At 39.4% G+C, this 25,563-nt stretch overlaps 1 protein-coding gene across 2 annotated transcripts in view; it reads right to left on the reverse strand.

The window, feature by feature from the left end:
- The window catches only part of poc1a (POC1 centriolar protein A), an 83,179-nt gene that overhangs the window by 9,475 nt on the left and 48,141 nt on the right, over positions 1–25,563 (reverse strand). The window contains exon 10 of one of the 2 annotated variants that reach the window (XM_078413796.1): positions 1,601–1,798. In XM_078413796.1, the coding sequence (XP_078269922.1) occupies positions 1,601–1,798 (198 nt within the window). Of the gene's footprint in view, positions 1–1,600; positions 1,802–25,563 lie in introns of both variants that reach the window. The other variant, XM_078413795.1, reaches the window with a different exon arrangement.

Raw genomic sequence — 25,563 nt, forward strand, 5'->3', positions numbered from 1 at the left:
GCTAATGGTACTTTTAATCCCTCCGTCTAAGTCATTAATGTATATCGTAAATAGCTGGGGTCCCAGCACCGAACCTTGCGGTACCCCACTGGTCACTGCCTGCCATTCCGAAAGGGACCCATTTATCCCCACTCTTTGCTTTCTGTCTGTTAACCAATTTTCTATCCATGTCAGTACCCTACCCCCAATACCATGTGCCCTAATTTTGCCCACTAATCTCCTATGTGGGACCTTGTCGAAGGCTTTCTGAAAGTCGAGGTACACCACATCCACTGACTCTCCCTTGTCAATTTTCCTAGTTACATCCTCAAAAAATTCCAGTAGATTTGTCAAGCATGATTTCCCCTTCGTAAATCCATGCTGACTCGGAACGATCCCGTTACTGCTATCCAAATGCTCAGCAATTTCGTCTTTTATAATTGACTCCAGCATTTTCCCCACCACTGATGTCAGACTAACTGGTCTATAATTACCCGTTTTCTCTCTCCCTCCTTTCTTAAAAAGTGGGATAACATTTGCTATCCTCCAATCCACAGGAACTGATCCTGAATCTATAGAACATTGAAAAATGATCTCCAATGCTTCCACTATTTCTAGAGCCACCTCCTTAAGTACTCTGGGATGCAGACCATCAGGCCCTGGGGATTTATCAGCCTTCAGTCCCATCAGTCTACCCAAAACCATTTCCTGCCTAATGTGGATTTCCTTCAGTTCCTCCATCACCCTAGGTTCTCCAGCCCCTAGAACATTTGGGAGATTGTGTGTATCTTCCTCAGTGAAGACAGATCCAAAGTAACGGTTTAACTCGTCTGCCATTTCTTTGTTCCCCATAATAAATTCCCCTGCTTCTGTCTTCAAGGGACCCACATTTGCCTTGACTATTTTTTTCCTCTTCACGTACCTAAAAAAACTTTTGCTATCCTCCTTTATATTATTGGCTAGTTTACCCTCGTACCTCATCTTTTCTCCTCGTATTGCCTTTTTAGTTAACTTTTGTTGCTCTTTAAAAGAGTCCCAATCCTCTGTCTTCCCACTCTTCTTTGCTATGTTATACTTCCTCTCCTTAATATTTATGCTGTCCCTGACTTCCCTCGTCAGCCACAGGTGTCTCTTACTCCCCTTAGAGTCTTTCCACCTCTTTGGAATAAATTGATCCTGCAACCTCTGCATTATTCCCAGGAATACCTGCCATTGCTGTTCTACCGTCTTCCCTGCTAGGGCCTCCTTCCAATCAATTTTGGCCAGCTCCCGCCTCATGCCTCTGTAATCCCCTTTGCTATACTGTAATACTGACACTTCCGATTTTCCCTTCTGCCTTTCCATTTGCAGAGTAAAACTTATCATGTTGTGATCACTGCCTCCTAATGGCTCTTTTACCTCTAGTCCCCTTATCAGATGGATTGGGTGGGAAGGGACGAGTGAATCAAGAAGTTGTGGAGGAAGCGTTCTCTGTGGAAGGCAAAAAGGGGTGGGGATGGGAAGATGTGACATTAAATGTAAGTGAAATTAGACCAGTTTTTCGATCTTTACTCTGGTGATTCAGATAAGAAAAACCTCCTTCATATTTCACTAGAAATGTGTTGCAACTCATGCCACCCACCTGAGTAAGGACATCCAGCTGACCTACTATGTGCTCCAGAGTACTTGCAAGGGCGGAGGGAATGCCACTCCCTTCTTGAGGATGAGACTGGTTGAAGGGAAGAGCTGGTTCTGACTCTGATGCCGGAATATTGCTTGAATATTTCTTTTGTTGACTTGGGAAGTTTGACCCAGCATCTGAAAAATCTGTCTTCAACAGCTGCTACAATAAAAACAGAACATATTTAAAAGCTGGCATTTTGTTTGAGGCTAATCTTCGTCATAAAGATTTTTAGTAAAATCATCCAAGATCACTAACTGTCACATCCATGTGCTACACGTTAGGGGCAATTTACAGAGACCAATTAATCTACAAATCCGTGCATCTTTGGGATGTGGACGGAAACCAGAGCACCCGGAGGAAACACACGCAATCACAGGGAGAACAAGTAAACTCCACACAGACAGCATCAAACCCACGTCTCTGGTGCTATGATGCAGCTCTACCAGCTGCGCCACTGTGCCACCTCAGTTTAGTGGACTACAAGTAAACATGAATAAATACCCTCCCCTGACATCAGTCTGAAGAAGGGTCTCGACCCGAAACGTCACCCATTCCTTCTCTCCATAGATGCTGCCTGACCCGTTGAGTTACTGCAGCATCTTGTGTCTACCTCTGAATAAATAGCTTGATGCCTAATATTTGTTCGTCCTGCCAATGTGAAGTTCAAAAGTCCTCACCCATAGATTACTGCCTCTAGCACCATTTTCAATGTTGATGACATCAGCTGCAGCCAAAGCCTGAATATTCAGTTTCATGTCAATTAAGTTAAAAAATATGAAACTGTTGTTCTAATATACTGAAGCACAACCTCATATTTAACTTTCTTCAGTGTTAGGTTAAGACTCCAACTTGCAGGACATGTTTCATAACTTTCATCTGTCAGGATAGCTGCTATTTAAAGGTTCCAATCTGCTCATTCCACTACTTCCTAGCATTCTTATCATTAGCAGTTCTTAGTATTTATGCTTACAATCTCCTTTAAGGAAGGCAATTATTGTTTTACATTATATGTACAAACAAAGAACATTTGATAGTTTTCTATCCAATACAGCATCAATTCAATTCAAAAGTTTTTCAATCAAAACTACTGCATCATCTATTTTTAAAGATATGCTTATGTCAGCTCATTCGTCTAGTCTACCATAATCTGCGGCATGACTTTCTTCAGTGAATGAAGCAACCTTGGTTTATGCAATGCCTGGTCTCTGAAATGCCTGGTCACATTATATCTGAAATGGAAAGAGTGGGCCTTGCTCCATTTTTGGCCATGACCATGCAAACTCAGGGGTTTGCGGGTCATCTACTTTGATTAAGTGGAAAGAAAACTTATTAACTATAATACCGTTAAGAATGTGATACTTCCCCACGGCTTGTGGTTTTAAGTGGTATTTTGCAACAGATTTGCCAACTCATTTCTGGTTCTGCAAATGTATATTGAAACTGTTAACTTCTACCCTCAATAAATCACTGTGTCACCAACCACAATGTGATGCATTGCCCAGATATCATAAGTTCCTAACACTGCTTACTTCATTTGCCTTCCTTAAAGGAGATTATAAGCATAAATACTAAGAACTGCTAATAATAAGAACGTTAGGAAGTAGGTGCAGGAGTTGGTCACATGGTCTCTTGGGCCTAACTCACCAATGCATGTATCATGACTGATCTGCTCCTGGCCTATCTCCTCTCTCCCGACCTAGTTCTCCATTGCTATCGCTTGTCATAATTTCATGAATGTATCTACTTCCTCTTTAAATGCTCCCAGTAATCTAGCCTCCAAACCCTTTGGACTAGATAATTTCAGAGATATATCATCTTTGATTGAGTGATACTTTATTATCACATGACATGTCACAGTGAAATTCTTTGTTTTGCATACTGTACACGCTGTATGCAAAGTCGCCACGTACAGGGCACCGCCAAAGTTAAAGTGTTTAATGTAGTCGCCACCGGTCACTCCATATTCGGCGGCCCACCACACCCCCCCCTCTTTGATCTCTTGTCGGCCCCTCCAAGCCGGGCCCCCCTTTGTTCTCGACGGTGCATCCTCAAATGACTTCCAGCACCCAGCACGACCCCATCCAACCTCCGGCTCAGCCGGACCTCCGGGTCCACTCTTGGGCGGCTCCATGGCGCTCGGCAAGAGCTTCCGACGGCCCACCTCGCTCCTTGACGGTTGCGCGCAGATCCCGCCGATGTTCCTGGCAGGCGAGCTGGGCCGACCAGAGAGCTTGACACCCCTTGCTGGGAACACCCGTGGACGTAGAGGGTGATGTACTTCAGGTTTAAATGAATGTCCCCATATCTTGTAATGTTCTCTAATTTGATATTCGCCATGGAGTGGATAGACATAACATCTACCTTATTACGCCTTCTAAGGATCTTACATATTTCAATAAGATCACCCCTCATTCTTCCAAACTAAAAAAGATAGATGTTACTTTATTGAGCTGCTTGTGATTCAGAAATGCCAGTAATTAGCCCAGTGAATCTCTTTTGGCTTACATCCAAGGATAACAGATCGTTAAACGACAGGACCATAAAAGGAAATCATCTAAATCCAACTTTTGAAAAACTTCAAGTAGCAAACTCCACACTCAAATAGTCATTCAAGTATGAAAAATCTAATATCGTCCATAAGACAAAATTATAACTTGGGTCATGCAAATTGAACTTGAATTAATATGACAGTTTGAAAAATAAAGGAAGACTAGCAAATGTAGCAGAAGTATTTATACAGATATGAGGAACAAACTTATATCTCGCTACTTTATACACTTGAAAATTTTGGTATATTTTACAACACAAAAAATTAAAAATTCATTAGTATTCAATTCAGCTTCAAATACTAGCCTGCTTCTCGACATGGAAGTGTCTCATTTTTTAAGATGATTCAAGAAAAAACAGTATGCAATGGAAAATATATGACAGACAGGTATTTCCTGCTGAGACAGATCCAAAACAGGTTAGTGAACATCTTCCAGTGTTTCAGAATTCCAGTCTGCTTTGCAGTACCTTATTGAAAAAAACAATCAATTTGGACAAGCTACAATAAAGATTGTCCTCTCATCTCAGAAATCATTTTGCAACGTAACACAAAACTATAATTCCCCAGAAAAAAAGATAACACCTCATATTTTTACCACTTTAACTGAAACTGCCAGTTGATTGACTCATATTAAGCTAGTGTAGGAAAATAACTGCAGATGCTGGTACAAATCGAAGATATCACAAAATGCTGGAGTAACTCAGCGGGTCAGGCAGCATCTCTGGAGAGAAGGAATGGGTGACGTTTCGGGTCGAGACCCTTCTTCAGATTGATGTGTAGGAAAATAACTGCAGATGCTGGTACAAATCCACATCAGTCTGAAGAAGGGTCTCGACCCAAAATGTCACCCATTCCTTCTCTCCTGAGATGCTGCCTGACCTGCTGAGTTACTCCAGCATTTTGTGAATAAATACCTTTGATTTGTACCAGCATCTGCAGTTATTTTCTTACACACCAGCAGGTTACATTCCAAGGTGGAAATCATCAGCAGTATTTACTGAATGCAATGATAGCATTAAATAGTAGATCCTATGAATTACCTCAATTGTCAACTATTTTCCCATTATTAATTTGTTCAGGTCCTGTTCAAAACCAACATTAAACTTTGTGGGGTTTTTTGGCTAAATTGACCAATGGCGTTCTTTATTCAGACATTTGGTCCTGACGTTCTTTATTCTGTTTGAGGAGAGATTTACAAACTTAATATCTGCCTGCACAGAAATACATTTTGATTTTAAATGTGTTTTTCAGTATTTAAGCATCACGGGCAAGGCCAGCAATTATGGAGGTCTAAACTTCTGCTGGTGGTGAGCTACCTTCTTGAACCGTTGTACGCCTTTGGCATTAATGTACTCCTACAATGCTTCTGGTGGGGAGGGGCGAGGGAAGATGATGAAGAAATCTCAATATATTTTTAAAGTAAGGATGGTATGCAATTTGGAGAGTAATCCAATTGATGGTGTTGTCAGAGTAACCGAGGCAATCAATTTGTAAATGGTACACTACTGCAATTGCAGACGAGAGAATGACCATGCAGGGTGGTGGATAACCTCCCAATCAAGCAGGCTGTATTGTCCTACCAGTTTTTCACATCTTTAGTGTTGAGTGTTGTTTGAGCCACACCCAGGCAAGCAAAGAGTATTCCATCATATTCCTGATTACAGGCTTTGGGGTGTCAGGTTTTAAGTCGGATCATAGGGATATCAGCCTCTGGACCTTTCTTACATATAGCACACTTGTGTACAGCATTATGCAAGCTGATCCAGTTGACGATTGGGGACTCTGCCATTGATGTCAAGTATAGATGATTAAATTCCACGCTAGAAATGATCAATGGAAGGCAATTTTGTGGCATGAATATTACGTGCTGGTTAATAGTCTGAACTTAAATGCATCCTAGGCCTTGCTGCATAGGCATGGACTGTGTCATTTCAAGAGAATTATAAATGGAATTGAACACTGCAAACATTTACATTCCTTCTCACTTATGACATGATGATAGGTCATTGAAGTAGCCGAGAAGGATGGCCTAAGGAACTCCTTATGTCCCAAGCCTCAGAAATGTGATCTGCAACAACACAACCAAATTCCTTTGTTCGAGATATGTTCAACCGTTGAAGTGCTATCCTCTTAATTTCCAGCGAGTTCAGCTTTATCAAGACTCCGTTAAGATACATTTGGTCAAATGCTGTCTTACTGTCAAGGGAAGCTTATCTCACCTTGCCTCTGGATTCTGCATGTAGATTCATATTTGGACCAAGCTTGTGATTAAATCTATAACTGTTTGATCCTGGTGAAGCCCAAAGTGGGCATTAGTGAGCAAGTTCCTGGGCATGAAATGCTACTTCAGAAAAATACAAAATGCTGGAGTAACTCAGCGGGTCAGACAGTATCTCTGGAGAAGATGGATAGGTGACGTTTTGGGTCGGGGCCCTTCTGAAGAAGGGTTGTAACTGAAACGTCATCTCGCCATGTTCTTCAGAGATGCTGCCTGACCCTCTGAGGAACTTCAGCATTTTGTGTCTTTCTTTGGTACACCCACATCTGCAGTTCCTGGTTATAGCAAATGCTACTTGATGACATAATCATCAGTAAAGTGATGGAAGATGTTAAGCATAGACTGATTGGGCTTTAATTGGTTGGACTGAATTTGTCCTGCTGAACAGGATATACCTGGGCAATTTTCCACATTGTTGGGCAAATGTCAGCATTGTACCTAAAGTGGAGCAGCTTGGCTTGATAAAAGTATTTCAAAAGCTCACGAGAAAAGAAACAGGAAACAAGCTGCATCTGCAACCTATAAATTATATCGTGAACAAACCTATCTAGTGGGTACCTGGAAATGATCAAACAAACAAATGTAAAACATGTGTTAATATCAGCTTTTAAAATAAGTTTCTGATGTCAACATAAGAGTGTAACTACGACTGGCATGTCGCAGAGATGCAAGTTGTAAAATCTTGCCTTCATTTGGTCTTAAGTCATTTGTGTTTCCTACTTAAAGTTGTATTATTTTTATTGAAATATGAATCAAATTGACATTATTAAAAATACCAGTGAAAAATGTGTATATCCACTCACTTAAGGGATTTCTTTTTTAAAATCTTTGCTTGCATAACAGCAAACCAACTATAATATGAACATGCCATAAATCAGATCAAGTTCAAGAATTTTGTAGTTAAATGTATTGTAAATTTTTCATATTTTAATGAAATCTATTAATATTGTTTACAGACAGACATTTAGCAATACTTCTAACAGAAATCACAGTTATGCAATTACCTTTCTTCAAATTTAATTAGGTGTTGAGTTAGTCAAGTTTTTTGCCACAACTTAGTGAAAATGCCAAAGTTGATCAGGAGTTACAATTTCTTTAATATAAAGCCAGTCAACAGTGATACATATGACAACCAGGCTTAATTCAGGACTAATGATCCCAATAAACAATTTATTCCCAATCCCTCAGAGAAAGTTAGCAAGTTCACACAGAAAGTATGATCACCATTAATCAATAGCAGACTAGCCATGGAAGAAATGGCCACCTTCTTCACGAGTAAAATCCAAAACTTCAAATGAAACAGTGGATATCAGATCATAAACCCCTATTCAAAATGAAAGTGTGTAGGCAAACCATACAAAGACAATGGCTTCATGAATGGGACATAACACTTTACTCTTCCAAATTTAACGAGTATATTTTTGATAGTCTAGAGGTCATTGGTGCTGAAGACTGGCATATCTTCAATTTCCTTAACCAAAGCCAGGTATAAAGTGGACACAGATTAATGTTGCTCTAGTCTGCTTCGGCGATGTACTTTAGTTACAATCTCAAAGTTCCTAATGCATGAGAGCTTGTTGGCTTCCCACAGTTAAGTGCTTGCAGAGTAGCAGTTTCTTTAGTAACAGTGCTTCATGACAGCAGAAGCAGATTAAAAACCAAAACTGTGAAAGGAGTAACAAGCAGCATATTCAATAGGTCAGTTTTATGAGCATACTAATGAGGATACTCAGACATTGCACTGGAGCTGAATAAGAGAATTAGGTTGCTGCTTTATGACGGTCAGCTGTAGAAAACCACCCCTCACGAAGAGGTTGAGCTGGCCAGGATTTCATTCCTTGGAGCACAGGAGGACGAGAATGATCTTATAGAGGTGTATAAGATCATGAGAGGAATAGATTCACAGAGTCTTTTACCCAGAGTAGGAGAATCAAGAACCAGAGTACATAGGTTTAAGGTGGGGGGGGGGGGGGGGGGGGGGGTGGATTTAATAAGAATCTGAGTGGCAACTTTGTCACACATTCTACACATTGCCTTTCCTTTACTCCACCATCGACAGTTGTATTTTCAACAATTTGTTGTTGTGTTTGGAACTTCTCCAAACTACCTCTTGCACTACCATGGAGTTGTTTTGAGTGGTGTTCATGTATTGATTTTTTTTTGTCCAGTTGTCTTGGATAATTTATGCATAATTTGTATATGTATGTTGTCTGGGTCTATGTGCCTTTAATGCTGCTATAAGCAGCACTATACCAAAATCTCATTGCACTTATAGATATGACAATAAATATTTGACATGAACCCTGCCTGTACCTCATGTTCAATCCCTTCAGCTTGAAACTTATGCAATCCAGGGGCCACGCTAATCTTTTGCAGCCTTGTGTGTTTTACCATGAGGATAACCACTTTCAGGTGCGTTTATTTCCGAACGTTCTCTGACTCAAGATGACTCTTTTTATCCTTGAATTGAAAAACTCTGTCACAGGCACTCTTTAAATAGAAAGCATTGTTGCTATGGTTTCTCCTACAAATATTACTATGTGACCTTTTAGCCATTCCATGCTAATTGAAGAACTCTTCAAAATAATGCCATGTTGATCTCTTCGATAAGCAGTTTGCAATTCATTGCAGATGTATAATAATTGAAAAAGTAACGTAGTGGTCAGCTTAGTTTCTCCATAGGAGTTACTCTGTTGTCTTCTCCAGCTGAAATGGGCCTCCACTTATTGTCCCAATCAGCATCAATTGTGTCAAAGTTGAGATGGTGGTGAGCTTCAATTTTCAATGCTAAAATATCATCAACAATCTATCCTGGACCATCACATTGATGCTATGGCCAAGAAAACACTAGCTTCTCTACTTCCGCAGAAGACTAAGGACATTGGGCAGGTCTCCAAAGACTCTTACCAACTTCTACAGATGCACTCTTAAGTTTGTATTTGACTTGTCTGATAGCTGGAAAAACAAATGTGCAATAAAATGAATCCGTTTTATTTGTGGAAATAATAACCACCAAACCTAAGAGGGACAAGTTTGAGGCAATGTTTCATTGCCCTAGCTCGACCTACATAAATTATTCCCTCACGAAGTGCAAAATGTAATGTTTTAGAAATATTTGACGTTAACATTATTCTGCTGTACTTTAATTTTTACACTTCAAGAGGAGTTATTTAAAATATAATATTTGGAGCTTGGCAGTTGCAATAATATTATGGTATCGATCTCTAAACACTGATGGAATACAACTAAAGTCCTGAACAACTTCAAGCTAGAAGCATAATCATTCTGAGAAGCTTCAGAGATCCGAGTGGGACTGTAATCAAATTTCTCTATGTACCCAGTACACAGGCTGTGGAAACTTTCAGATGATACTTTTTTGCACAAATAAGATGAAACCAATTTAATTGGTTAAATGAGAACTTAGTACTGACACATGATAAGTTAAGCAATAAGTAAAGGATAAATACTGGAATATTATAGGTTGGTGGGATGCATTGCACAAAGCAGGCATAACAAAATCCAATTCTGAAGCCGTAATTTTTCAACCCAAAATGCCTTGGAGATATTTGGACCAATTTTCTCTTAAATGATTTTCAAGCAGTGCTCGGAAGGCCTTAAATCAGTGTTATTCTGCTTTTGTCTGCACAAATTTAATTTAATCCTAACTTTGGGACCCTTTGGAAATCTGACGTCCAGGGAAACAAGGCAGACTTCCAGTTTACTTGTTAAGTTTTACTTTGTTTGGATGATGCACAAGGCCAAGATATGTATCAAAAGTTAAGTTTTGGTTTGACATGGAACACACGTGCTCTTCCAACTTCCTCAGAGCTGCCCATGGACATTGCTGATAGCAGTAAATTCCCCAAAATCAACATAAGACTGCTGTCTTTCAGGCAGGAGGACCAATATTCTTTGTGTACAGAAATACAAGCAGTTGCATATAGAAGTATGACATAAATTTGCAACTCACCCAATTTATTTAGACGCGGCCCAATCTCATGTCAGCCTTGATTTTTCCAATTTGTGCATTCAGCCACATTCTTAAATTTGGACCCAAAATCCAATGCTGATAATGGTTTTTAGTCCTTGGGGTCAATGTCAAATTCTGAATGCTATTATATTCAAACCGAATAAGCAAGTATATTTCAAAACAAACTTAATGATCATGGTAACCGTTAATCCAGTATGAACCAAGAGAGCATTGAATAGGACCAGAATCAAAAAGAAACTTCTCAATCAGATCAATAAGCACCTTTAATGCTGATGGCTGGAATTCAATGAGGCAAAACGATAAACGATTCATTTTGTGCAAAATAACAGAAACGGAACAAATTATTTAAGGAACACCTGAGAAAAAGATTTGCACAAACATGACAGAATTTCAAGTAAAAAATAAAGGGCATTAAATAACTCAGATTCAAATATCCAGTTGAACCTCGGGGGAAACCCTTGGATTAGAATAGATTGAGAGTCAAAATGTAGGGAAATGTTTTGGTTTGAAATAACACAATTTAGGAAATCTCAGCAGGAGAATCTCATGTGCTCTTAGACTCTCATCCACACAATTGTTATCTCCAGATTTGACTATTCTAATATTGTTCTGGCCTGCCTCTCATCTCCCACTACAGAAATATAGCCAAAACTCTAGTTCCCTGTATCTAGAACAATGCTAAATTTTGAACATCGATACTTTGAGTTGGGGGGAAAAGAACAAGTTACAATGATGGTGGAGTGGAAGGTTCTTCAGAATAACTAACAGCACATGAAAATTGATTATCTGGTTATTACCATGATGCTACTTTGTGAGTTATTTATGCATAAATTATCTGCAGCACATTCAACAGGTTTACAGTGCTGATACTTCACTTCATTACTAACATTGGCTCCTGATACGAAAAAATCAAGTTTTTAAATTTTCATCCTAGTTTTAAAAATTCTTCTTGCCGTCTTTCCCCTCAACTCCGTAGTTTCTCAAACCTTGTTTGTTTGTGGCAACCAGTCTTCTCCACAGGTAACATCTCCTCAGTTTAGTTTGAGTTACTATTAAGGCTCATGCTTTCCTTTCTTAGTCCACAACTCTGAAATTGCCAACCCAAAAATCATGCATCTCCAAATTGTACCTCGAATCCTTCCCCTTTTGACTAAATGCTTGCAGTGTTTATGTTACTTGCCACTTATCAGTCCATTCCTGAATTATTTTATAGTCTTGCGTCATTGTATAAGTGTCATGCAACGACCATCCACAGTGAGAAGCTAGCCTTGACACTCAACAGCAAGAGTAGGTCAAACTCCAGGTATGCCAAGGCATATAAAACATCCTCTGACATCCAAAAATATCTGTACTGTCTAGGTCCAGGAGCACATTCGAATACTCTTTGTTTTATAAGATGTGAAGCTCTAATAACATTCAACCCCCAAACCATCCAGAACTAAGCTGCCTACTTGATTGGCAGTCCATGCCTTCCGTATGTCTACAAAGTGCACATCAGTTGCTTACCTAGACGATTCTGATAGCACTTTTGAAACTGCAAACTTCATTACAAAAACGGACAGGATTGGCAAATGCCTTGGAACACCACCACCTGCAGAATCCCCTCCAAGCCGCATATTGCCCTGAATTGGAAATCGTGTTCCTTTATTGTTGCAGGATCTAAATTCGGCAGTTACCTATCCAACAAATGGGCTGTAGTGGTACATCGGCAGCTCACTCAACTTGCATTAACATAATTAGAGATGGGCATTTAATCTAAGGGTCTGCATCCGTTAGACTTTTTCTCTGGGACTGTTATGCCACAACGTTGAGAAACGATATTCAGCCCTCTGGTATTTTTCTCTTCGCTCAACTTTGTGTTTGACTTGATTGTATTTGTGCATTGTATTATCTGATTTGATTGCGCAGCACACAAACAAAAGCGTCTCACTATATCTTGATATGGGTGACAATAAACCTAAACCTGAAAAATGAATTCAAAGTCGTCAGACTTCCATCTACGCATCGCAAAATATGGACATAACAATCTGCCACCTCCGGACTTCCCACAGAGAGCCCAGTCTCGCTATGTCAATTGTGACTAATTCCATGCCTAGTCAGAGCTGGTAAAGAGTGAAAGACGCCACTGAATTCAATGGCAATTCAAGGACAGCAAATTTGGAGATAAAGAGGAAGACAGGTCATTTTTTTCCCCTAATTATTTTACTGTAACACATTACCACAAACTAAATTTTCCTGTACAACAGCATCTTCTGTCAAACCCACAAGGTTTGTTCTAGAGGCAGGTTTTCTGCATACTGCACCTGAGCGCCATTTGCAACTCTCCAACTGAGAGTGTGTTGTACATCTACAGGATTACCTCTTTGTATTGGGATGAAGGAAGGTCCCGAGATCGAGCTCCACAGGCAGTCACTCCTACCAGTAGAACAGGTCCAGCAAGATCCAGACCCATATTTCATAAACTAGCAGTTATTTTCACCAGGTTTGCAAACTTTATATCTCACTTTAATACATTTTACATTCACTTAAAACCTCAGTGCTTGAAATAAAGAAAAAGATTTGTCTCTCTGAAACATCTTAAACTAGTTATTGTAACTAGAGGGCAAATTCACTAAAAATGTTTCCAACTTAATCAGAGTTCTAGGGACATGTTTTTTTAAACACATAAAATACTTTGGATTCTACTAGAGTCAATTCCTGGAACTAGATGCATGCATCCTGAAAATGAGCAAGATTTAGGATTGTGCAATGACACCAGGGAAAGTCCTCTTGCCATTTCCCCTGTTATGTCTACTGTTATTAACTGTTATTCTGTGGTGATTCTGTGAAACTAAATAATACATTTCCAGAACTGGACCAGTAGACTGATCTGGAAATCTGATCAGGACAGACTGCTCTATTTTAGGTATAAACAGGTCAATCACTGTCAAGACCTTACCACATCTAATGAATAATCTGTGATAAAATGCTCATTACAATGCCATCAAACTTATTGGCTTTCATGCTTGAGGGCATGAGGAGCAACACAGGTGCCTGGAATAATATGTTGTTACCTGACGATTATTAAATTTGATCAGGGTGATCAAACCTTTGAAAAAAAAACAACAGGTTCATCTAATTTTTTTTCATTTAAATGAAAATTTAATTTTAATTATAATTCACTCCCGAGAATGAATTCTAAATATGTTTTAAAATAGTGATATTTGACTTAAATTCTACAGGTGATTTAACCTAGAAGTGGGTTAACCTAGAAATCAGTCCGGCTGAACAGAGCAAGTCTCTGCGCCTCGTATGATGGCCTGCTAATTTTCATCTTTCATGGGAAACCAAGAATAAGTAAATTGTAAATCAAACAATGAAAGGCCTTGATAGATTAGATGTGCAAAGGATGTTTCGAGTAGTGGGAGAGTCTCGGACCAGAGGCACAGCCTCAGAACAAAAGGGAGTACTTTTAGAATGGAGATGAGGAGGAATTTCTCTAGCCAGAGGGTGGTGAATCTGTGGAATTCATTGCCACAACTAGCTGCGGAGGGAGGTATTTTTAAAGCAGAGATTAATAAGTTTGTTATTAGTAAGGATGTCAAGGGTTACAGAGAGAAGGCAGAACAATGGGATTGAGAGAGTAAAATAGATCAGCCAGATCAGCAGACTCGATGTGCTGAATGGCCTAATTCTGCTCCAATGTTTTATGGTCTTATACATGAACATACAGGTTTCTGCTTATGATGCTCACCTTTAAATGGAGAATGCCTTCACCACTAATGAGATTAAAGAATCTGATGAAAGAGATTAATTCACTTCTCAAGAACAGAGATTGTTTGGCATATTGGATCTATGCCAGCTCCCAGCAGAACCTCATCAATCCCATTCAATGTTCTTATTTCCATATCAGCAACTCGCTCTCTCACATGGCCATCAACATCCCTTTCGATTCATTTGCCCTTATCTTCACCATGGGTAATGCAATTAACATAAGAGCACATATTTGGATTGAGGGAGAAAACTGAAGCATCCAGAGGGAAACCCATTTAGTCATGGGCAGAACATGCAAACTCCACACAGACAGCACCAGAGGCCAAGATTTACCCTGGGTTGTTAGAGCGATGAGGAAGCAGCACCATCACGATGCCCACAGATAACGGCACTAGCATACAGGATATTGAAAATAAATAAAAATTAAAGACTGCATCTATAAACAAGAAACATAGACGAACCCTGGAAATTAATCCTGTTTTGATTTCTGTAATTTGGATGACTAAACCAGTCTAAGCAACTTAATTTTCCCCAGATTCAAAACTGGTGTCTTTTCTTCCTATAAATACATAAATGAAGCAGCTACCAAATCAGAAGCGCAAAATGAAAAGAAACGTGGCCTCACAATTACAAGCATGCAAAAATGATGCTTAAAGACCAGAATATCATGTTCCCATCCAGTCCCCCAAAAATAAAGACCTCCGATCACTCACTCCCTGACCATCTCTTCACTGCACCTCTTCATACAATCATTTCAACCAGAACTTTTTTCCCCGTTTGCAAGCTCCTTTCTCTGCAAATGAAATCTTTTTTCAAAACCCACCCTCTTTCTGGCAACACTGAACTCACCACTGAGCTCTGGCAACACCTGAGCTCGACAAGACAGTCCCTGACTGAGACTCCAGATCCAAGCTGAGATTAGGATCCAAATATCTAACTCGGGTGCATTAAGGTGGAAAGGGTCGGGAGAAGATTTACCAGGATGTTGCCAGGTTTCGAGGGCCTGAGCCACAGGAAGAGTCTGAGACTTAATTTCTTGGAGCGCAGGAGGATGAGGGGTGATCTTATAGAGGTGGATAAGATCATGAGAGGGATAGATAGGGTAAATGCAGAGTCTTTTACCCAGAAAATCAAGAACCAGAGGACACTGACTTAACATGGGGGGGGGGGGGGGGGGGGGGAGGGAAAGATAACACAAAGGGCAGTAGTTATATGGAACAAGCTACCGCAGGAGGTAGTTGAGGCAGGTACTATCACAAAGTTTAAAAAATATTTGGACAGGCGCATGAATAAGATAGATTTTGAAGAATATGGGCCAAATGCAGGCAGGTGGGACTAGCATAGATGGGGCATGTTGGTCGGCATGGACAAGTTGAGCTGAAGGATCTGCTTCCATGCAGCATGACTAAAAAAAAAAAGAGCATTACAATCTGACATAGGAATAAGGCCCAAGACCCATCAAACTTATTCCAATATTCAATAAGAAGATGGCCGATGCTGCAACTTGTCCATTTTCCCACCCATTTCCCTTCGTTGCTTCGGTGTCCAAGGAGAGCTATTAACCCGTTTTGAATATACTCAGCAAATGAGCATCCACAGTGATAACAGGTAAAGAATTCCAAAGATTCACATGTTCTAAATAAAGAAATGTCCAATACCAGTAGCAAGTGATTGAGTGCGTATTGTGAAATTGTAACCACATTTCTGGGCTTTTCAAACATTCGCAGCATCTACCATACTCAGAATCTTAAATATTTCTTCTGAATTCCAGACAGCAGAGGTCAATCCTACACAATCTTTGCGTCACAGACCAAGCCTCCACACGAGACATCAGCCCTGCACTCTACTTCCTCCAATTATATCAGGCACAAAGCATTCCTACTTGTAATAAAGGTTAACATTCAAATTGCCTAATCCTCCCAAATATATGCACATTTACATTTCTGCACCATGAAACAGCACACTAAGATTTTCATGTACACTAACATGTTTTCATAGTTTCTGTTAAACCTAACATCCTTACTTTTCCGCATCATTCCTTGTCATTTTCTTGACCACTCATTTTAACCTATTTATTTCCCATTGTAGTCATTTAAAAGGACATAAACAAGCTGGAGTAACTCAGCGGGACAGGCAGCATCTCTGGACAGAAGGAATGGGTGACATTTCGGGTCTGAAGAAGGGTCTCGACCCGAAACGTCACCCATTCCTTTTCTCCAGAGATGCTGCCGGTCCCGCTGAGTTACTCAGCATTTTGTGTCTATCTTCGGTTTAAACCAGCATCTGCAGTTCCTTCTTACACAAGCACAACATGGGTCCCTTTTCCAGAAGAATAGAATTGAAAACCAGAGCAACTATATTAGTTGCATAGAGTCTTGGTTAGAACATACTTTAGCACTGTGTTCAGTTCTGGTTTTGGTGTGTTAAAAGAGAGAGATTCTGGAGAACATATAAAAAGACATTAGTATTAAAACTGAAAGCTTTAAGGAAAAAATGAACACGACAACTCTTTTCTCTCTTTGTAAAATAAGCTTCATCTTAGTTTTCTTCTCCGGTCAACGGAAATTTAAGGGCATGTTGGTGCTGCAAGGTGGATGGACCAAGATGTATTTTGTGAACCTAGCTATGTACAAAACAGCGCTGCATTACCACAGTGACATAATTTTTAAAAATTCTTTCTAACATATCTGGAAATTATCCTACATTAAATGCCAGTTCCATTTAAAAAAAATATGCGTCTTTGTTAAACCCAACAGCATGTTTAATATATAGGATTATTTTGTTCCATTTAGTGCAATGATGCCAAATAGCAATCGCTATGCATTGAGGAAAACTCGATATTCAATAAAAATCAGTCAGATTAGTTGAACTATATTCAGTGGTCCAATTTATCTAAGAATTAGGAGACATTATCAGATGCTGAAAAAAGTATGCATCCTGAATATTCAATTACTGCTATGTTGATTTCAATAAAGGCCTCAAGAATTATTTAACAAAACGGAGATACTCTATTCCCAAATTATAAACAGACAAGGTACTTCAAGATATAATTGTTGGCACAGTCCCATTTATCAGCATAAATTTGGATGCTGCCCAATTTGTGATGCTGGCCAATTTGTGATTCATTATACAGAACATAGACCCAAGAGTGAAACAATGTGGAAACAGGCCCTTCGGCCCAACTTGCCCACACCGGCCAACATGTCCCAGCTACTTTAGTCCCTCCTGCCCGCGTTTGGTCCATATCCCTCAAAACCTGTCCTACCCATGTACCTGTCTAACTGTTTCTTAAATGTCAGGATAGTCCCTGCCTCAACTACCTCCCCTGGCAGCTTGTTCCATACACCCACCATCCTTTGTGTGAAAACGTTACCCTTCAGATTCCTATTAAATCTTTTCCCTTCACCTTGAACCTATGTCCTCTGGTCCTCGATTCACCTAGTCTGGGCAAAAGGTTCTGTGCACCTACCTGATCTATTCCCCTCATGATTTCATACGCCTCTATAAGATCAACCCTCATCCTCCTGCGCTCCAAGGAATAGAGTCAGAGCCTACTCAACCTCTACCCATAGCTCAGACCCTCTAGTCCTGGCAACAGCCTCGTGAATCTTCTCTGTACCCTTTCCAGCTTGACAACATCTTTCCTGTAGCATGGTGCCCAGAACTTAACACAATACTCTAAATGCAGCCTCAGCAACATTATGAATGGTGCTGCAGTGATCAGAATTATCAGAAAATACTTCGACTTTTGACATTTAAAATAGTTGGAAAGTCTTTGAGGAAGTTTCCCTCAAAAAATCTACAGGACATGCTGAGGCTTTAATTATTGGTCTCCAACAACAATTATTTTCCTCTGTATAGTTTCACTGGAATGTTTTCCTCTTACTTTCAGTTTTGTAAAGCCTCAGTGATGATACAAATCGCTAAATGTTACTAACTGCTTAAAACAATTATCCTCATCTTTCCATTGGTGTTCACCTGAAAGGAAAATTACAATTTCTGAAAAAATATGCTGCAAAATCTCAGCAGCTGTTTCCCTTTGCTTAAACATCTCCGCGGAGGTTAAAAACAACAGACACGTTTCTATTGTTTTTAACCTCCAGCAAGAAGTTTATGAAAAAGTGACGTTTCTATCATCGAGATTATAACAATTACATTTCTGTTCACAATAGAATCAGACTAGCAACACAAGTCGAGGACATTTAAAGAAGCCGAATCGCTACTCTTCATTTGAGATCATTTAGCAAGCTGTAAGCAATGGAACCATGGAGACTTGAAAGGTGCATAAACATTATTACCTCTGCGCATTTGGTGGAATAATGTCACACAAGGACAATTTCTTGATTTTCTCTTTTCATATTTCATTTGCTGTTTCAGATATGCATCTAGAGATACAAAGCGATAGAAAACAGGAAATTGCCTATTTTCGAGCTATAATGAGGTTTGCATTACAGCACCATATGTCATCAATGTATTCTGGTCAGACATTATCAGTGACATTGAATCACTCAAAACCAGATAGTCATTATTAACAAAACAAGCAAATTGACAGAGAGCTAATCCTTCCGCCTAAACCATAACAGATGGTTTCAGCATTTGCACCGTGTGTTTCTGTCACAAATTTACTTTAATAAAACAAGGTTCTTTAACTTTAACACCACACCATGATATTCTTTAAACTTTTGTGTGTCAGAATTTAACAAAAGCGCATGGACCAGCCCAGTTATGTGTCACTTTAGATTTCCATCTCATTCTGACCTCTGTCTTTGAGTTTTTACGTTGTTCCATGGGAGCTCTAAAGCAAACATGAGTAACAAGAAGCCACCCTCAAATCAGGCACATTACAGCCCCCAGGACTCTCCACAATAAATCATTTCAGATAACTTGCCATTCTACGCTGTATCAGAATTGGCCAGTTCTGACAAAAGGTCATCAACCAGTAACATAAACGTTCTTTTTCTCTTTTCACAGTGCTGCCACATCCATATATTTCCAGAATTCCCTCATTTCAGAGTTCCAACAATACTGGATGTTTTATATGTCATAGTACCAGCAGTACATACATCTTTTCTTTCATCCCCTTCTATTTGCATTGGCTCCAAAAAGATTATCCGCAACTAATCCTTCACCACCCTCTCTCTCAACCAGTGCCCTTACTATGATCAAATCTCTTGGTCTCCACCGACACCACACACATTCCCTTTCTTCTTTCCAGTTCTCACTTTTCTCTGCTGCCTAAAACATGACTGATTTCCAAATTCCTAGCTCTGATGAAAGATCATCTACCTGAAATTTAACTGTTTCCCCACTTACATTTACCTGTCTAAACGTTCCAAAAGTACTTATCCTAATTTAATCATTCTTGCTCCATTTCTTTGAGTTTAAGGCATTATATCAATGAAAATTATTGTTCTTGCAGAAAGATAACCAACATGGAAAAGATAGTTGGACTGCACAATACATCAATATATAAGGGATGGACAAATTACAGAGTGGGGTGATGTTGAACTGAAAACTATGAAGAAAAATCAGCTATTTCAGTGTTTTAAACAAATGAGAATTTACAGGCTTTGGAGTTCCAGGCCAATGCAGGAAATGGGTACAGGCACACAAGATAAATAGGATGGTGTGGGTCAGGAAAATTAAAGTGAAGTTTTGAGCACACTAAATCTTAAAATGACTACAGCCTTATTGGCAAATTTTGTAAAAAGTCAGTTTTAAGTTCGACCAAATGTTTCCCAACTCTCCAAAACCGATAATTGAAAAATACCACACATAAAATAACATACATTTCACAAAATGCCAGAGTAACTCAGCAGGTCAGGCAGCATCTCAGGAGAGAAGGAATGGGTGACGTTTCGGGTCGAGACCCTTCCTCAGACTTAAAATAACATACAGGTCAGTTGGACAGAGGCCCAAGAAAAAAAGTCTGAGATAAACCCCACAGAGCACTGGAATAGTAATTAGTTTAAAAAGTTTACGTTTCAGAAAACAACCTTTGCTGAGGCCGCAGCAGAACACACAATTTTATACAGGTAAAGATCGGTAAACCTTAGAAAGGAAAGCTCAGGTCATCTCAGATTTGTGAACTAGCTTGAATTTTGTTGCTAGACCTATCCTTCCAATCAAACATTTACTTTCACTTGAAACCAATTCCATTGTCCTTACTGTTGTGGAGAATAAGTTCATTGCCATTTGTCCTTATCGCCACCTGTTCTGCTGTATAACGACTCATCTAGCCGATTTAGGCCGGCATAGTTCGTAGAGCTTCTGCCTTCTAGTCCCTATGACCCAGATTCAATAATGACCTTCAGTGTTGGCTGTGTGGAGTTTGCATTGTCTGCCTGTGACTGCTTAGGTTTCCTTCAGGTGTTTCCTCTCACAGCCTAAAAATGTGCAGGTTGACACATTAATTGGCCACATGAGGACAAATATGTATAATAATATCTGGGTGGGAATTGATGGAATGTTTGGAGAATTAAATGGGTTAGGATAGGACTTGTGGGTGCATGATGGTCAGCATAGACTCCGAGTCTGAGGGCCTGTTTCCATGTGCTGACTATTTTATGATTGGTTGCGTGACAAGCTGATGTGGTCCTTTTCCAAAATGCCACAGATCCTCTTTCAGTTTTGCTAGACTGCAAGTCATGACAGCATTTGGTAAATTGGTACCCTCGACAGAGATGACTAAATCTTTGAAACTAGGTTTCTTCAGGGTCATTGACATGCACCAGTCTTCCCCTGCTGACTTCAAAATCTATATCCAGATTTTCATGCATTTCCACAGATATTTTTTCACAAAACTGCTTGAATAAAGAGAAGCTTTTATATATTGAAGTATTCATCCGGTTACCAATACTGATGTATCAGAAATGACCCGCTCTTAGGCGAGAAAAAACAGATTCCTAAAAAAAAGAGCCTTTTCTTCCAGTAGAGGTCAGTAACATCCTTAACTTTAAAAAATAAACTTACTGAATATCTACTTTATATGCAAGGCTGGCATTTACTGTCCATTCTTAAATCCATTGATAGTTATAGAGTCGTAGAAAATCATAGTCATAAAGTGTGGAAATAGGGAATGGGAACAGCGCCATCTATGACTGCGAGAAATTGCAGAGTTGTGGACGTAGCCCAGACCATCACACAAACCACACCCCTTCCTTTGACTCCATCCACACTTGACGCTGCCTCAACAAGGCCACCAACATAATCCAAGACGAGTCTCACCCCAGTCAATCTCTCGTCTCCCCTCTTCCATGAGGCAAGAGGTATAGACGTTTGAAAATGCATACCTCCAGATTCTGGGACAGTTTCTTCCCAGCTGCTATCAGGCATCTGAACCATCCTTTCACTAGCTAGTGTGGTCCTGACCTCCCATCTACCTCAGAAACCTTTGAACTACAGGTGCTCCTCAACTTACAATGGGGTTACGTTCCGATAAACCCATCGTAAACCGAAAATATCGCAAGTCGAAATGCATTTAAATACACCTAATCACGTGGCCGGAAGCGAGCTGCAGGTCGCTGTCGTTGCCCAGCGTTTGCACCATTGTAAAGTCAAAATATCATAAGTCGAAGCATCGTTAGTCGGGGAGCATCTGTGTCTTTAATTGGGCTTTACAGGACTTTATCGTGCACTAAATGTTATATTCTTTGTCCTGTATCTGGACACTGTAGACGGTTGATTGTAATCACGCATAGTCTTTTCACTGATTGGATAGCTTTACACTGTACCTCAGTACACGTGACAACAATAAATTAAACTAGTATACCCATCCTCTACCTGGTCTTATTGTCACAGTATTCATGTGGCTGACCCGGTTGAGTTTTCAAATTAATGATGACCCCCATGATACTAGTGTAGTAGATTTCATTCCCTCAAGTACATTAGCAAACAATGTGGGCATGTTTGAGAATTTCACGAGAATATAATTACAGATTATTTAATGAACCAAATTTAAAATTCCCCTATGTCATGGTGGAATTTGAATTTACATCTCCAAATCAGAATCCAGGGCTTTGAATCAATAGCCCTCAAATTTAGCAACTGTTATCGGTACTGGTTAATTTAGTGTTTGACAGTTCAAACGCCCACAATGAACTTTAGTGACTGAAGGCCAAAAAAGTCACTCATTTAACTTTTCTGCCCAGTGCTATTCCAGTCTGATCCTGACAATGGCTTCATCCAATTTAACCTGTGCCCCAAATAGCCATCATAACCAGAAAAGGGATTATCCAATAGCAGTTATTCCAAATCCTTCACAACGTTGAATACTAATTTCTTGATCAATTTGTTGAAGGACTTCTGGTGCAAACAATTAATTAGAAACAGATTGTTATTCACTGGCTCAGATTAAAAGGACAACATCAATATATAACCTGCTTTGTTTGAGTAGCACCAAGTAGAAAAACATATTTTGTGAAATTTAATTTAATTTGTAAAATGCACAGAAACAAACTTCCTTGTGCACTTAACAGACGATTTACTACATCTGGCTAATACTCAGTAGTTTACCTGACCAGCCAAACAAACAAAGCAGATCTTTGACATGAACAATAGACCCAAGATCATGACAGTAGATGCTGCAAAACTTTCAACATTCTCAGAATATTAGGAATGCTATAATATATCATGAACAGTTTTGCAATTGTCATGACTTTATGCATAATTTTTCTTTAAAAGCCTTTGCCTTCATTGACTAGAATCATAAGAATTACATAAATAGCCCAAGCATTGATATGGGTATTTGTTTAAAAAAAATATCATAAGCTATTAAACTGATTCATCATCAGCAATAATATTTTGCCATCTTATTCACTTCTGAATTCTTTGGCTGGAATCAGTGGATAGCAGTTACTTACCAAGTATGGATAACATCACCATACCTTTAGAATGAAATGCCACATATGTCAGTTATCATATGTCAGTAACATTCCAAACTCTGATTCAAACGTAGAAGAGTTTGGAACAACACTCCAAATGATGCTCTAATGCAACAAAATATATATTGAAATTCCCTGGGGTACATCCAGTAGTGGGAATGGCACCTGTCATCTGGAGCAAGTAACACTTAACTATACTAAAACACAACTATTTGAAGAGCTCAGCCAGACTGACCCTTACTCAGTCACTAACCCAAAATGTTAACCCAGTCTGAAGGGTCTAACTCGAAACGTCACCCATTCCTTCTCTCCAGAGATGTTGTCTGTCCCGCTGAGTTACTCCAGCATTTTGTGTCTATCTTCGGTGTAGACGAGCATCTGCAGCTCCTTCCCACACATCCCTTTAATTCTAAATGTATAGCCATAAAGTAAACTTACTCCAGTCTTACTCAAACATGACCCCCTGTTGTCCCTGACCTATGAAATTGACACAAATGGTTTGCATAAATACAATTTAATCATCCAAATCTGATGACCTATCGGAAATAGACCCAGCTCATTTGGTCTGTCTAAGCAAGTTATTTTAGACTAGGGATACATCTCATGGCTATTCCCTGTATTTGTAAAGCTTCAATTATCTGAAGACAACCCAGGGAGCTGAACAAAGGCAAAACGGCAGATAGATTGATAATCTTGTATTGCTATTGTGTTTTTTTACAATCTCACTCCCCTCCTCCATCTCCCCCCCACCACCCCCCAAGTGTTTTTCATAACGTCAGCATGTTCTAAAGAACTGTACAGCCAGTACTTTAAAGAGTAGTCATTGTTGTGATGTATCTAGATGCTCACTTTTGCAAGGGAGTGTGTTTGTCAACTTTAGCAGCCAATGGCATCTGACTGAAGGGATACGGAGGGAGGGCACACAAATAGTAACTAGAATTATAATTTGATTGCAAAGCAAGGAACCATTAGCTCACACAAATGTGAAAGTAGAGGTTTGTATGAATTAACTTTGTGTGCAGACAAGAAAAATATGGTAAACTGGTTACGTAAACAGTATTCTCATTTTTTTATCTAACAATCTAAGTACTACTTCACTCTGGTTACAGTTTAAGTTTTTGCAGGGAAAATATTTGTAGATATGCACATTGTGGTTTTACAGCAGACAGTTTTTTAAAAAACTGAAAGCCAAAACTAATTACAGGAAATCACAGATACAGTTTTAAGTAATCAAAGTTAAGTATCAGGAAAAATATAGACATTTCACATCCCTGAGTCTTTAATGTTCAACTTCCTCATACAAAATGTGAAAGATTTAAGTTATTTAAACGACAGGATTCTGTTTCAAATTAGATGGCAACCACACAAGGACCACCAAATTAAAATGACTACCAAATGCAGAGGAAAAAGAACTTGATTTCCTGCCAACACAAGAACAGGAGACAAGAAAGGTGCCACCTTGTGGAAGCCATAGAAATTCCATTCTAAAAAACAGGCATGAAGGAAATTACGGTTGAAGAGAGAAATCATGCAAAGGCAAATTATTTCAGTATCTGATTTCACCCCCTAAACATTCACACTATGGCAGCTAACATCATCTGTTTATTCATAAGGTAGGTACTGCTGATCAAGGTACTATGGCTCCAAAATAGGATGATTTTTTTAACCAGTTCTACCAGTTTTATTGGTGGAAATTAAAAAAAACTGAAGCAGATTCTATCAAGAGCTCTGGGTATGTTTATAACCTAAAGTTAACTCCTTAACATTTATAGGGCAAACAATGGTGAAGGATGTAGATTCCCTAAACTAAGAAAAGAAGAATGCAATCCATCTGGCACAATGCTAATGAGCCGGACGGCAACCAGTCATTGGTACTTGGTCTGTGTAGGAAGGAACTGCAGATGCTGGCTTAGACCGAAGATGGGCACAAAAAGCTGCAGTAACTCAGCGGGACAGCAGTATCTTTGGAGAGAAGGAATGGGTGATGTTTCGGGTTGAGACTTTCCTTCAGACTTGGTCGTTAAGAGTGCATGGTGGGCAACACGTGAAACAAGGAAAATTCAACAAAATCTGGCTTCAAGACTCACACAACTTTTCAAAAAAATAAGTTTTGTAGTTGAAGCAGCCAAATTTGGAGTTGGGAATTTCGGGGTATCTTGGCATTCATCAGAAAAGTCAACTCCTCGCTTTTTGGCAGGATATATCTTGTCTTATGGTCATTTTTCCATGGTTTAAAGCTTTCCCACATGATGCCAATAATACTAAAAAAGTTTTTTCAAATTGGATTTAAATTCACGGGTCTGAAAAATACGTTTTTATTTAATCACAGAACAACCAGATTTAATCAACAACATTCCTTGCGCTTTTTAAGGACCAACATTCAAATACATTCTTAGTCCTTGCTGAAAACAGCAACCTCCTGCAATATCAAACAGAGCCGGGACTGCTTTGCTTTTGGAGCCGAGGGTT

The sequence above is a fragment of the Rhinoraja longicauda genome, chromosome 17, assembly GCF_053455715.1.
Source record: "Rhinoraja longicauda isolate Sanriku21f chromosome 17, sRhiLon1.1, whole genome shotgun sequence".
In the NCBI taxonomy this organism is placed as follows: Eukaryota; Metazoa; Chordata; class Chondrichthyes; order Rajiformes; family Arhynchobatidae; genus Rhinoraja; species Rhinoraja longicauda.